Source organism: Dama dama, chromosome 13 (assembly GCF_033118175.1).
Source record: "Dama dama isolate Ldn47 chromosome 13, ASM3311817v1, whole genome shotgun sequence".
In the NCBI taxonomy this organism is placed as follows: Eukaryota; Metazoa; Chordata; class Mammalia; order Artiodactyla; family Cervidae; genus Dama; species Dama dama.
Window position 1 is genome coordinate 65568843 of NC_083693.1, and position 12269 is coordinate 65581111.

Below are 12269 nucleotides of genomic sequence, written 5' to 3' on the forward strand. Positions count from 1 at the left end.
AAATCTCTGGGCCCAAAGATTTCTCTGCTTTTCTCCCTAATAAATATTCAGTCTTGGGCTAGGTCTGAAAAGTCAACTGAAATGGGTAAGGACAGGGGAGATGAGGCTTAAGGGCCTTTGAGGGTAGATAATGCCAAGATGAAGGGGTCCTGGAACTTAAACGGAGATGGGTAGAGCCTAGAGGGCACAGAGTTCAGCCCTTTTTAGGGAGGGGGTAGGAAATGAGCAGTATTCCTTCCTCCATGAGGAGAAGGGACATTTCTAAAGCCAGGCTGCTGGCTGTGAGACCCCCATTCCTGGGACTTGGGTGGAGGGGACGGTGGCTGGAGGGACACTGGGGTCAGGACCAGTAGAGAGTCCCAGGGCCTTCTCAATGGCTCAGCCAGCTTCCCAGACAGGAAAGGGTGTCTCAGTGGGGGCTCCATCCAGCAAAGAGGGCAACTTTTGGTTAGCGCAGCACCTCTCAGGAGCAGTCCAAGAGCCTGGGCGTGGCGAGGGGAGAATGGGCTCTCCCAAGGGCTCTCCTGAGAAGCACACTTGGTCTGCTCCCCTCCCCCATGGAGCTGAGTTGTCAGCCACTCTGCTCCCTGGGCTGCTGCCCCAGCCCACTCCCCGAAGCCCTTCCATGATTCACTGGAGCCTGGTGGACACTGGAGTTTTACCTACAGTAGGACAATGCTCTGCTTTGAACACCTACCCCCATCCCCAACCTCTCTCTCAGCACAGCACTTCAGGGTGACGCTGCGGAAGGGCTGGGAAGCAGATGTCTGGCTCACTAAACCCAGCTCTCCCACCTTCTAGCTGTGTAACCTTGGACAAGTCACTTAACCTCACCATGCCTCGGTTTCCTGGTCTATAAAACGGGCACAATAACGGGGTCCATTTCATAGACCCACGGGAAGGATTAAATATGTTAATGCATGTCAAGCCCCTCAAGGAGCATCTGGCATACAGTAAGTGCTCCATAAGTGCATGTTAGTTCTCAGTATGATACAGCTGGAAAGGGGTCAGTGCAGAGCTGCTCCTGTTGCCAGTGGTCTCCAGTCTGCAGAGACTTCCTACCTAGTGTGCACCCCGGGGGGCTCCTGAGTGCTAGGGGGGCTGGTGGGGACCCAGCCCGGCCCCCTTTGAGCCACCTCTGGTTCCTGCTAAACCAGAGAAACACCCTTCTGCCTGGGTGCAGGAAAAGCTGGGCACACACGGCTGCCTACATGGCCTGGTTCCTAAAATCAAGAAAAAGGGAAGTGAGATTTTCCTTGGCTCCATGTCCAATTCCCAAATGTCGCAGGGCAGGGTCTCCCACCTTGAGAAAACTCCCACCCTGGGCGCCCCATGTTCTCTGCTTGGAGGGCGGCCCTGATGGCTCACCGCCAGCAGAATGCCTGGGCAGGGAGAGCCAGGACCCCCTTTCGGTTCCTGCTGACAGCGCTGTGATGGGTTCCCCCCTCAGCCCCCTGCTCTGTTGGGGGTGGGGGGAGCTGGAGGCAAAGAACAGCTCTGAGACCCTGAGAGTGGAGGCTGCTGGCTTGTTTCCTGTGTCCCACAGCCCATGCAAGGTCTGTTCTAAGCGACGTGAGGTTAAAGGTCTCAGACTTCCTCTTCCAAAGGTATTTATTCTCCCCATGGCCCACCCCCAGCACACACACATCCATGCCCATATACACATTCAATAATACACATCCACACATGCATGCACATATACACTCATACATGCCTATACACACATGTATACATATACACGTACACACACACACACACATCCATGCACACTCACATACACAGAATTCCATCATGAGATGCCTCTGTACACTGCAGACTTCTCCAAATCTGGGTCTAGAAACCAAAAAAAAAAAAAAAGCCTTTCTGGGCCACTGAGGGCGTCCCCTGACAATGAGAAGCAGCACCCCATTTCTCGCCCCAAATCCTCTGCCATCACCAGGGAAGATGAGCCAGGCATGTGGATATGAATAGCCCCACACTCAGTCAAGCCGCCTGTGTTCACTGCCCCTGCCCCCACCCCTGCCAAGGGTTTCCATGTTCAGCCATGTCTGCTGAAGGATGGTGCTGCGGAGGTTCTGGGACCGGGTCCTTCTTGGGACCCGGTTGGCAGGACAAGGCCTCTGGATCTTATTCTGAGTGCAGTGGGAGCCATCGAGGACTTCTTGTATGAGGAATTGCTATCTACCCCTTTACCCTACCCCATGACCTTGACCCAGTGTATCTGGAAAGCTGAGTTCCAAGAGAATGGAGTTTCTTAGGGATAAAAAGGTCTAAGAAGCAGAGACTTGTCTGAGTCTCCCATCTGCCAGCACTGGGCTCCACGGCCCCACTGCGCAGAGGATCCCAGGCAGACAGAGCAATTGGCCCTGCAACCTGCCTCCTACTGCTGGGAGGGGATTTCATCACCTATCACAGCACGAAGGACCCTTGGAGAGGGATGTTAGTTGCTCACTCCTGTCCAGATTTTGCGACCCCCTGGACTGTAGCCCGCCAGGCTCCTCTGTCTATGGAATTCTTCAGGAAAGAATACTGGAGTGGGTTGCCATTTCCTTCTCCAGGAAATCTTCCTGATCCAGGGATTGAACCTGGATTTCCTGCATTGCAGGTAGATTCTTTACCGTCTGAGTCAGTTTTAAAGGTGGAATTTCTCAAATCTACACAAACAAGCTTCCATTCATGACACGGAAAGTCATGGAAGAGTTACTACCTGCCAGGTACATGCCAGGCGCTGTGGCGGAGAGAGACATCATGGGTGAGAAAGGATGGCAGCTTCCCCCTCTAATGTGTGTGTGTGTGCACCGTCACTCACACACTCGAGCACACGAACATGCAAACACCAAATGTTTTTAACTGACCTAGAGCAGAAAGCAGAAACACAAATCCAGGGAGAGCTACAACTCAAAGAACCTGGTGAGAAAGAAAGATCCACCCCAGCCCAGGGCACCATGACTGAGGAGGTGTGTTTGAACTGGGTCTTGAGTGAGCAGTAAGGACTCAGCTGGAAGCCAGGAGGGTAGCTACCTGAATCCTCAAAGAATGAGAGAGGAAGGCTGGAAACCTCTGTGCCCTGAGCCACAGCTTCCTCCTATGACCATGGGGGCTTATTCTGGCTCAGACAACAGAGGGATCTCTCTTGCCCTCCTCCACAGTCTCCCAGCTGCCCGGGGAACCACGGCTTCTCAACTTGTCACACACTCAATAAGAGCTAACCCTCTGCTGGGCCACCCCAAAGCTCCCAAAATAATGTAAATCCTAAAAAGAAAACTAACTTCACTGACTGATCTGCTATTGAGTCTATGATTCAGGAAAGATCTTGGAAAAATCTTCCATGATGGAGTCAAGCTGAAGAAACGAAGAACTGGAGTGGGAGACGGAGAGGGAGAGAGCTGAGTGTGACAAGTTCCCAGAGGGGAGGCTTGGAAAGCTGCTGAAGACAACGATAGCCCAATGGCTGCAGATCAAGCCCAGAGAGCTACCACTCACCTGCAGAGGAGGACGGAATCTCCAAGACAAACACGGAACTGACAAATTGATCACCTAACGCATCTGACCATATTGGGAGAAGGCACTGCTAACTCCAGAGAAGGAAACTAATCATAGTACACTACATGACTCAGCTGTGAACAATATTTATACATTGTCATACGGAGGGGACCTTGGGTGGTCACTGATCCCCTCACTGGAGGTACCTAGAGGAAGTAGTTGGGAAGAGGGCAGGTGTTTTGTATTATAAATTTCAGAGTAGTATTAGGTTTCTAAATCTTGTACCTTCTATAGTGAAAAATCAGTGGATAATGTTTAAAATTAACAGAAAATGTAGAGTATCCATATCACTTAGGGAAATACCAGGAGAAACAACTAACACTCAAAAGTGGTTGCCTTTGGGACTTCCCTGGTAGTCCAGTGGTTAAGAATTCACCTTGCAATGCAGAGGATGTGGGTTCAATCCCTGATTGGGGAACTAAGATTCCACCTGCCATGGAGCAATTAAACCCGGGCCATACCTGGAGAGACCATGTGCCACAACTGAGACCTGACACTGCCAAATAATAAGTAAGTTAATATTTTTTAAAAAGTGGTTGCCTCTTACGAATGAGATTTGGGGGAGAAAGAGGGACAATCGGGGGCTACTGGTTTTCTTAATAGGCTGAGACTCATTTTACTTTTTTAGTTACTTGCATATATTGCTTTAGTAAAATAAAAATTGAATTAAAAAGTGATAATGAACATTCAAAGCCCTAACCATACTTTCCAACCATAAAGACCCCGCAAGGGGCACGCATGACACTGACACTTGGGATGGAGAAAGCAACCTCGCTTTCACCCCCTTCACTTCCTCTCCCCCATTACCCTGAGTTTTTTTTTTTTTTTTCCTCTTCATAGCACTCATAGCCTTTTAAAACAGTTCGTTTATTAATTTGCTGGTGTGTATATGTTTGATCTGCTTCCCCCATTAGGAGGGGGTGAACAGGAACTCAGTCTTGCTTATCACCACATCCCCAACGCCTAGTCTGGGCCCCAGCACACAGTAGGTGCTCAATAAATATGTGTGAGCAGTCTGTGCCAGTCAGTGGGTCCTAAGGCCGGTCAAGCAGACCTGGGTGTTCAAAAGTGCCTGTTCTACTGGAAGCAATTCGACCACAAAAAGCTGACGCGCGTGCCCGGGAACACTCGGGTACGCGCACACACTGCCTCTTGCTCCCAGGAGCCGCAGGCTTGCTCGTTGTCTGCAATTAGCGGCCTGCAGGGTCTGCCAAACTGTTCCACATCCTTTTATTGGTCTTTCACCCAATACCCTGTAAATTAGAAGGAAATGGCTGTCAAGTGACTTAATGGCTAATCGATGGCAGAGGGTGCAAGACCCACGCTGTGCGCGGCCAAAAGAGGCGGCGCACTCTTCCTGCGCCTGGGGAGTGGGGCTGGCTCCAGGGAGGGGCCTGGGAGGGGTGGGGCCATGTCTCCGCCACACCGGCCTCTTCTCCCCATGAAGGGTGGAGGCTACAAACCCACCTAGGATAGCGGCCCCAGTCTTGGGAGTCCTCGTGCCTGTCGGGTGCTCCCTGGCCCTCCTACCCAGGCAGTGGACACCGTGCACCTTGGAGCTTGTCTTTGTCTCACCGTGGACAAGGTTCCTCCTCCCTGCTCACAGAGCCTTGGTCTTCCCTCCAGACACGACTCTCCCATTGCAATACTACTACTTTGTCAACAAAGGTCAGTCTAGTCAAGGCTATGGTTTTTCCAGTGGTCATGTATGGATGTGAGTTGGACTGTGAAGAAAGCTGAGCGCCGAAGAATTGATGCTTTTGAACTATAGTGTTGGAGAAGACTCTTGAGAGTCCCTTGGACTTCATGGAGATCCAACCAGTCCATCCTAAAGGAGATCAGTCCTGAGTGTTCTTTGGAAGGTCTGATGTTGAAGCTGAAACTCCAATACTTTGGCCACCTGATGCGAAGAGCTGACTCATTTGAAAAGACCCTGATGCTGGGAAAGATTGAAGGCGGGAGGAGAAGGGGACGACAGAGGATGAAATGGTTGGATTGCATCACCGACTCAATGGGCATGAGTTTGAGTAAACTCTGGAAATTGGTGATGGACAGGGAGGCCTGGCGTGCTGCAGTCCATGGGGTTGCAAAGGGTTGGACACGACTGAGTGACTGAACTGTGGGGGGGGGGGTGGGGGGGTGGGTTTGATTAACACCCAGGTGTCCTCGCAGAAGTGTGGGCAGTGAGCCAGGGGCTGTGCTGGAAGTGCCCACCACCAGAGTGCCCAGGCCAAGCACAGCCCTGGCACCTGGCCCAGTACTTACACACCTGGCAGCGAAAGGATCTGGTGACATTGGTCCCCCCGACATCCCAGGGCCGGGAAACAAAAGCTCAGGGAGCTGGGTAGAGACTAGGAGGGCTCCCCCACTTTACAGATGAGGGTAGTGATACCTACTGAACTGGGTTGGGGCTGGGAATGGAATGCAAGGGTCTGGACACCCAGTCCTGGGTTCTTCAAACAGCTCCAGGCTGTCCTGTGGTCTGATGTGACAGGTACATGCCAGGCCCTGGGTGGGGAGGAGGCCTGGATGGAGCACGACGTCCAGAACACCCAAGGGCTCTGGGGCCTGACCATCCTGTGCCTGTGGATAAAGAAGTTGTTCACGCCAAAGCCAGGGCAATGAGCCACTGAAATGCAAACTGTGTGGGCTTCCCATGGTGGGGAAATCTCCAGAATTTGGATTATTGATAGAGGACTTGGGGACCACTGCATGTGTTAGTCCCACTGGTTAACACGTGGGATGCCCATCCTCTTCCAAAAAAACTTCTCAGGGCCCCTGGTCTGGGTGAGGTCCCCTTCCTCTGGGCTCCCCCGACCTGGATGCCCCCTGTGCACCTTATCACCTAGCAGAGCTGGGACATTGGGAATGTTTGCTGAGTCACAAGATGAAATTTGATCCACTGAGTGTGTGTGTATGTGCATGCATACTAAGTCACTTCAGTTGTGTCTGACTCTGCGACCCTGTGGACTGTAGCCCAACCAGGCCCCTCTGCTCATGGGATTCTCCAGGCAAGAATACTGGAGTGGGTTACCATTTCCTCCTCCAGGAGGTCTTCCCGACCTAGGGGTCAAACTGGCGTCTCTTATGTCTCCTGCACTGGCAGGTGGGTTCTTTACCTACTAGTACCCCCTGGGAAGTAGGGTCTGTATGTAGAAAGTCCTAACCACACCCAACCTCCCTGCTATCAAGGTCAATGACTAGAGAGGGCACGGAGAAGGTGCTCTGTCTGCATCTGCTCCCGAGTTACCTCCCCTCCCCAAGGCCACCCCACATGCCAAGCCAAGCTGGCACCTGCAGAATCACCTCCTTTCCATCCCAATTGATTCTAGAACAATCCTTAAAGCAATCTGGCTCCAAAAGGCTGTGTTGTGGCCATTCACAAAGATCTCTAGGAAGTCCTCCCCTAGGACTCCAGGCGGTGAGAGGGTTTTTTTTAAGAAAGCAGGGTTTATCACTGAATTTCCCTTCTAATGGTTTCACAGCGACATGCAACGCTTTTATTTCCTGAGAGAGAAGGCATGTTTCAGATGAATTATTAACCAAAGAGAATTGATTGAGAGGAAGAAATCCTCCATTTACTCTGGAGAGAAATGCACACAGACAGCTGCTTGGCTAGGCTATCTCTTACAGAGGTCAGCTGGGGGAGTGGGGAGGGGGCGTTTGCTGTCCTGCACTGGGTGTAACTTCTGCTGCCTCCTTCTTCCGCAGCCCACAAGGGGCTGATCCATCTTCTCCAGGTCAAGCTACCTTCCAGGAGGGTTCTGGGAGAACCAGACTCTATTGTTGCCTCCATTGGCCACTCGGGTGCCTGAGTAGCACCCACTCCTGATACAGATTATCCATCTTTGGGCGCCAGGGACGCCCTCTCTGGACCGTGAGGATCTGGACTGGCAGAGGGCTGGGTCTTGCTCCAGAAGAGGATGCAGATTTTGGCGCCAAGGCAGAAAAGGGACTGCGCTCCATTTACTACATGGGCTGGGGTGCTGACACCTTTGCTGTTATCTCCTGGGCTCCCCTGTTTCAGCCAATGGGAGGCACCTCAGGATAGCTGGGAGCGTGGAGAAAGGTTGAGGAGTTTTCTCCACCCACTTGTTTTTCAGGGCTGCATCTCCAGCAGTTCCAACCACAGGTCCTGCTGATTAGCCCCTCTTTTGAGTCTCCAGGCCCTGTAGGTTTCCCTGGTACTGCGCCCATCCTCTGTCCTGGGGGGTGCTAACAGCTTGCACCTCTGTTATTCGTGAAATGCTTCAAGAATTCTATTGTTCTCAGGATCTGCCCAGCCCCTGGAGGGGGCTCCGCCCATTCCTTTGGCTGGAGCCCCGCCCACACCCCTGGGGAGGAAGCGCCGCCCACACCCCGGAAGGCGTCCCATCCACGCTTCGGGAGGGATCCACTAAGCCGTCTGAGGTGAGTTGTCTGTCTTTCCAGGCGGCTGACAGGCTCGGGAACCAAGACCCCAGAGCCGGTGGAAGGAGACGAGGGAGGCTCCTCTGGTGCTCTGACGGGAGGTGGGGTGATACCTTCCCTCGCCTTCCCGGGAGTCCCCCAGCTCCGTGGAAGCAAAGCCCGGCAGGACAGACGCGGCGGACACGCCACAGAGCGGAGACATCCAAGTGAGCTGCTTCACCTGTTAGGTTCGCCCAGCCCTCCTGCTGTTGGAGCAGGTAGCCCGTTTCTTCAGGAGAGGTTTGGAGCAGAGAGGAGGCAGAAGCGTATCTTTTGGAAGAGCCTCAGTTTATTAAAAAGATGATGCATTTTGAAACCATAATTCTAAAAGATGCATGCCTCATCTTTTAAATAAGTTTGTGCTCAGTCGCTTAAGTCGTGTCTCTTTTTCAACTCCATGGACTGTAGCCCGCCAGGCTCCTCTGTCCATAGGATTTTCCAGGCAAGAATACTGGAGTGGGTTGCCATTTCCTTCTCCAGGGGATCTTCCTGACCCAGGGATTGAACCCACTTCTCTTGCATCGGCCGGTGGATTACTTACCACTGAGCCACCAGGGAAACCCACCAGGAGGTGGGTTGGAGTGATAAATTGGAAGACTGGGATCGACATTATACACACTTCTATAGAAAAGATGTTAATCGATAACTAATAAGGACCTACAGAGCTTTGCAGGTGGCGATAGTGGTAAAGAGCCCACGTGCCAGTAAGAGACGTGGGTTTGACCCCTAGGTCAAGAAGATCCCCTGGAGGAGGGCATGGCAACCCACTCCAGTATTCTTGCCTGGAGAATCCCATGGATAGAGGAGCCTGGCAGGCCATGGCCCATAGGGTGGCAAAGAGTCGGACACAACTGAATCGACTTAGCATGTAGGGGCCTGCTGTATAGCATAGGGACCTCTACTCACTATTCTGTAATGGTCTATATGGGAAGAAAAGAATCTTAAAAAAAAAAGATGATGTAGCCTGTCTCTGAGGGAAGGGGGTCTTTGAGGGGACTAGTGCCCCCACTCTCTGGCAGTGTCCCCACTCTCTGACGGTGCCCTGGGTGGATCTTGAACACTTTCCCTAAAACCTTCAATGGCTCCCTGTGTCTACTGAATCATGGGCCAGCAGCGGCTACACCTGGTGGGACAACCACTTCCCCTTGTCGGGCTTGGGGCTTCCTCCGGCCTCCCTCTACCCTCATCTCCAACCCCCCCACGCCCCCCATTTCCCCATCCCACCCCCATCACAGGGGCTTCCTGGTGCTTGGTGCTTTTGAATGCCTGCCCTGCTCTGCTTCTTAAAACCCTCCTCCCGCTGCAGCAGGCTCGCAGCTGAAACGATTTTTCATCCACATCAGGGTTCACGTGACTCCTGCCTCTCCTGCCTGGTCCTGGCTGTTGGCCTGATGAGGCCCTTCTCCCTGGGTGCCTGACCATATGCAGGTTTTAAGAATTTCAACTTAATGGTTTACTCTTTCCGCTTTTGAATTATTAAAGTGAAATCACATAGAACAACTGATTAAAAGGGCAAAGTTTAAATAACTTTGGTCTTATGATTGCTCAATAGAGATCCTCTAACTTTGGGCCTTAGGGAATTGAAAAAAAACACTTTCTTAAAAACATATTAACAAATCCTCTGGTGTTTTGCAAACAACATTATTGTTCCTCTTTTGATTATATTGTCCCCTAACGTCCCCTGCAGTCCATGGGGTTGCAAAGAGTCTGACCCACTGAGCGACTGAACTGACTGACTGAACGTCCCCCAAGGCCAGGGAGGCCGTTGTTTGAGAGGAGGCTAAGAACTGGAAATTGAGGGGTGGGGCCAGAGCTACTGTGTTGTAATCGCAGGGGATGTCAAACCACGGCCTCAGGCCTCAACAATAACAATGTGGAGCTTCAGACCCCAACTCAACAAGGTGCCTGCTTGTTTGAAAGGCAAAGTGAGATGGTGGTGTTGTTCAGTCACTCAGTTGTGGATTGCAGCATGCCAGGCTTCCCTGTCCTTCACCATCTCCCAGAGTTTGCTCAAACCCATGTCCACTGAGTTGGTGATGCCATCCAATCATCTTATCCTGTGTCATCCCCTTCTCCTCCTGCCTTCAATCTTTCCCAGCATCCGGCTCTTTTCAAATGAGTCAGTTCTTCGCATCAGGTGGCCAAAGTATTGGAGCTTTAGCTTCAGCATCAGTCCTTTCAATGAACATTCAGGATTGATTTCCTTTAGGCTTGACTGGTTTGATCTCCCTGATGTCCAAGGGACTCTCAAGAGTCTTCTCCAACACCACAGTTCAAAAGCATCAAAGTGAGATGGTAGTTAACAGAAATAACAGCAAGTGTTCAGTTCAGTTGTTCAGTTGTGTCCGACTCTTGGCGACCCCATGAAACGCAGCACACCAGGCCTCCCTGTCCATCACCAACTCCTGGAGTTTACTCAAGCTCATTCCCATCGAGTCGGTGATGCCATCCAGCCATCTCATCCTCTGTCGTCCCCTTCTCCTCCTGCTCCCAATCCCTCCCAGCATCAGGGTCATTTCCAATGAGTCAACTCTTTGCATGAGGTGGCCAAAGTACTGGAGTTTCAGCTTCAGCATCAGTCCTTTCAGTGAACACCCAGGACTTATCTCTTTCAGGATGGACTGGTTGGATCTCTTTGCAGTCCAAGGGACTCTCAAGAGTCTTCTCCAACACCACAGTTCAAAAGCATCAATTTTTTGGCGCTCAGCTTTCTTCACAGTCCAACTCTCACATCCATACATGACCACTGGAAAAACCATAGCCTTGACCAGACGGACCTTTGTTGGCAAAGTAGTGTCTCTGCTTTTTAATATGCTATCTAGGTTGGTCATAACTTTCCTTCCAAGTGTTACTGAAAGATAATATGCTGTTTGGGTCATTCATGACCCTTTGGGAGCACTCCTATTCATCCTTCAAAACCCAGCCTTCTTGTTGTTCAGTCACTATGTTGTCTCTGACTTTGGGACCCCATGGACTGCAGCATGCCAGGCTTCCCTGTCCTTCAGTATCTCCCGGAGTTTGCTCAAACTCATGTCCATTGAGTTGGTGATGGATAGTGATGGTTGACAATCAGTATCTAACCATCTCATCTTCTACCGCCCCCTTCTCCTCCTGCCCTCAATCTTTCCAGCATCAGAGTCTTTTTCCAGGGGGTCAGCTCTTCGCATCAGTTGGCCAAAGCATTCACAGAAGACCTTCTCTGAGGCATCTCTACTTCTCCTTCTCCCAAGAGAACCTTGCTCCCTTCTCTGTCATCCTTTTTCTGTCTTCCACTATGGAAACAGTGAAAGCTGGTGCAGCTCTTGGTGAGCATGCACTTATACCAGACACTGCTGAGTATACATATTGTGCAGACCATTCACAGAGGGCATCTCACTGCTCCCTGGGGGCAAGATAATTATTCTTTATCCCCGTTTTACTGATAGGGAAACTGAGGGCCAGAAAAGTGATTTCCTCCTGGTCACACAGCTTGAACTGGAGTCTGAATTTTGATCAGATTCCAAAACCCAGTTCCGGCTCCAAACCAGCATGGTGCCCCCTCCAGGGGATTCATCACCCACCCTGCAAGAATTATTTCCATCCTCCCAGGCCTGGAGTGAGCCCCTAGCAGCGGGGCCTGCCACTTACAGGTAGAGGAGCTTTATCCTGCCTCCAGCCTGACATATAATCAGTGCTCATCAAATGCTCGTAGAACCCCCTAAAATGATGGGGGGGGGGATAATATCTGAGATAAACTTTAAAATACTTTAGCAAAGAAAAAGATACAAGGAACAGGAAACAGTAAATATTAGCCAAATCTTGATAACTGTTGAATCAGGGTGAAGGTAGGTGGGTGTTCTTTGTACATTCTTTCTGCTTCTTAAATGCTTAACGATTTTTATTATTAAAAAACAAAACCGAATAGAGGTGGGTGGAGGAGCCCTGAGCCCAGTTAGGGTCCCCTCTGGCTCCAGAGCTGGGTGAACACTCACCTCTTGATGGCTTTGTAGCAGATGATGACAAGCACAGTGAGAAATACCAGGGAGGCGCAGCATACCGCGATGACGATCACCAGCCCTGACCACCAGCTCTCCTCCGCAGGACACGAGGTAGCGTTGGGAGCTGAAAGAGACAGGAGCAGCCTGAGTGTCCCCTGGATGTGTGGGTCCACGCTGGTGTCAGAGGCGAACTGTTACAGGTGACACCAAGGCTGGCCTCGCCACCATCCATCACCCAGATGAAGCCTCTCCAACCTGTCCTGCCGTCCCCACCCCCACCCAGTGGCAGGTGACGTCATG

General features: G+C 51.5%; 1 protein-coding gene across 2 annotated transcripts in view; it reads right to left on the reverse strand.

The window, feature by feature from the left end:
• The window catches only part of PRIMA1 (proline rich membrane anchor 1), a 70023-nt gene that overhangs the window by 5413 nt on the left and 52341 nt on the right, over nucleotides 1-12269 (reverse strand). Inside the window, exons 4-5 of one of the 2 annotated variants that reach the window (XM_061159337.1) lie at nucleotides 11964-12093; nucleotides 4505-4796 (exon numbers count right to left, since the gene is read on the reverse strand). In XM_061159337.1, coding sequence (XP_061015320.1) covers nucleotides 4568-4796; nucleotides 11964-12093 — 359 coding nt within the window. In that variant the 3' untranslated portion in view covers nucleotides 4505-4567. Of the gene's footprint in view, nucleotides 1-4504; nucleotides 4797-11963; nucleotides 12094-12269 lie in introns of those variants that run through there. The other variant, XM_061159338.1, reaches the window with a different exon arrangement.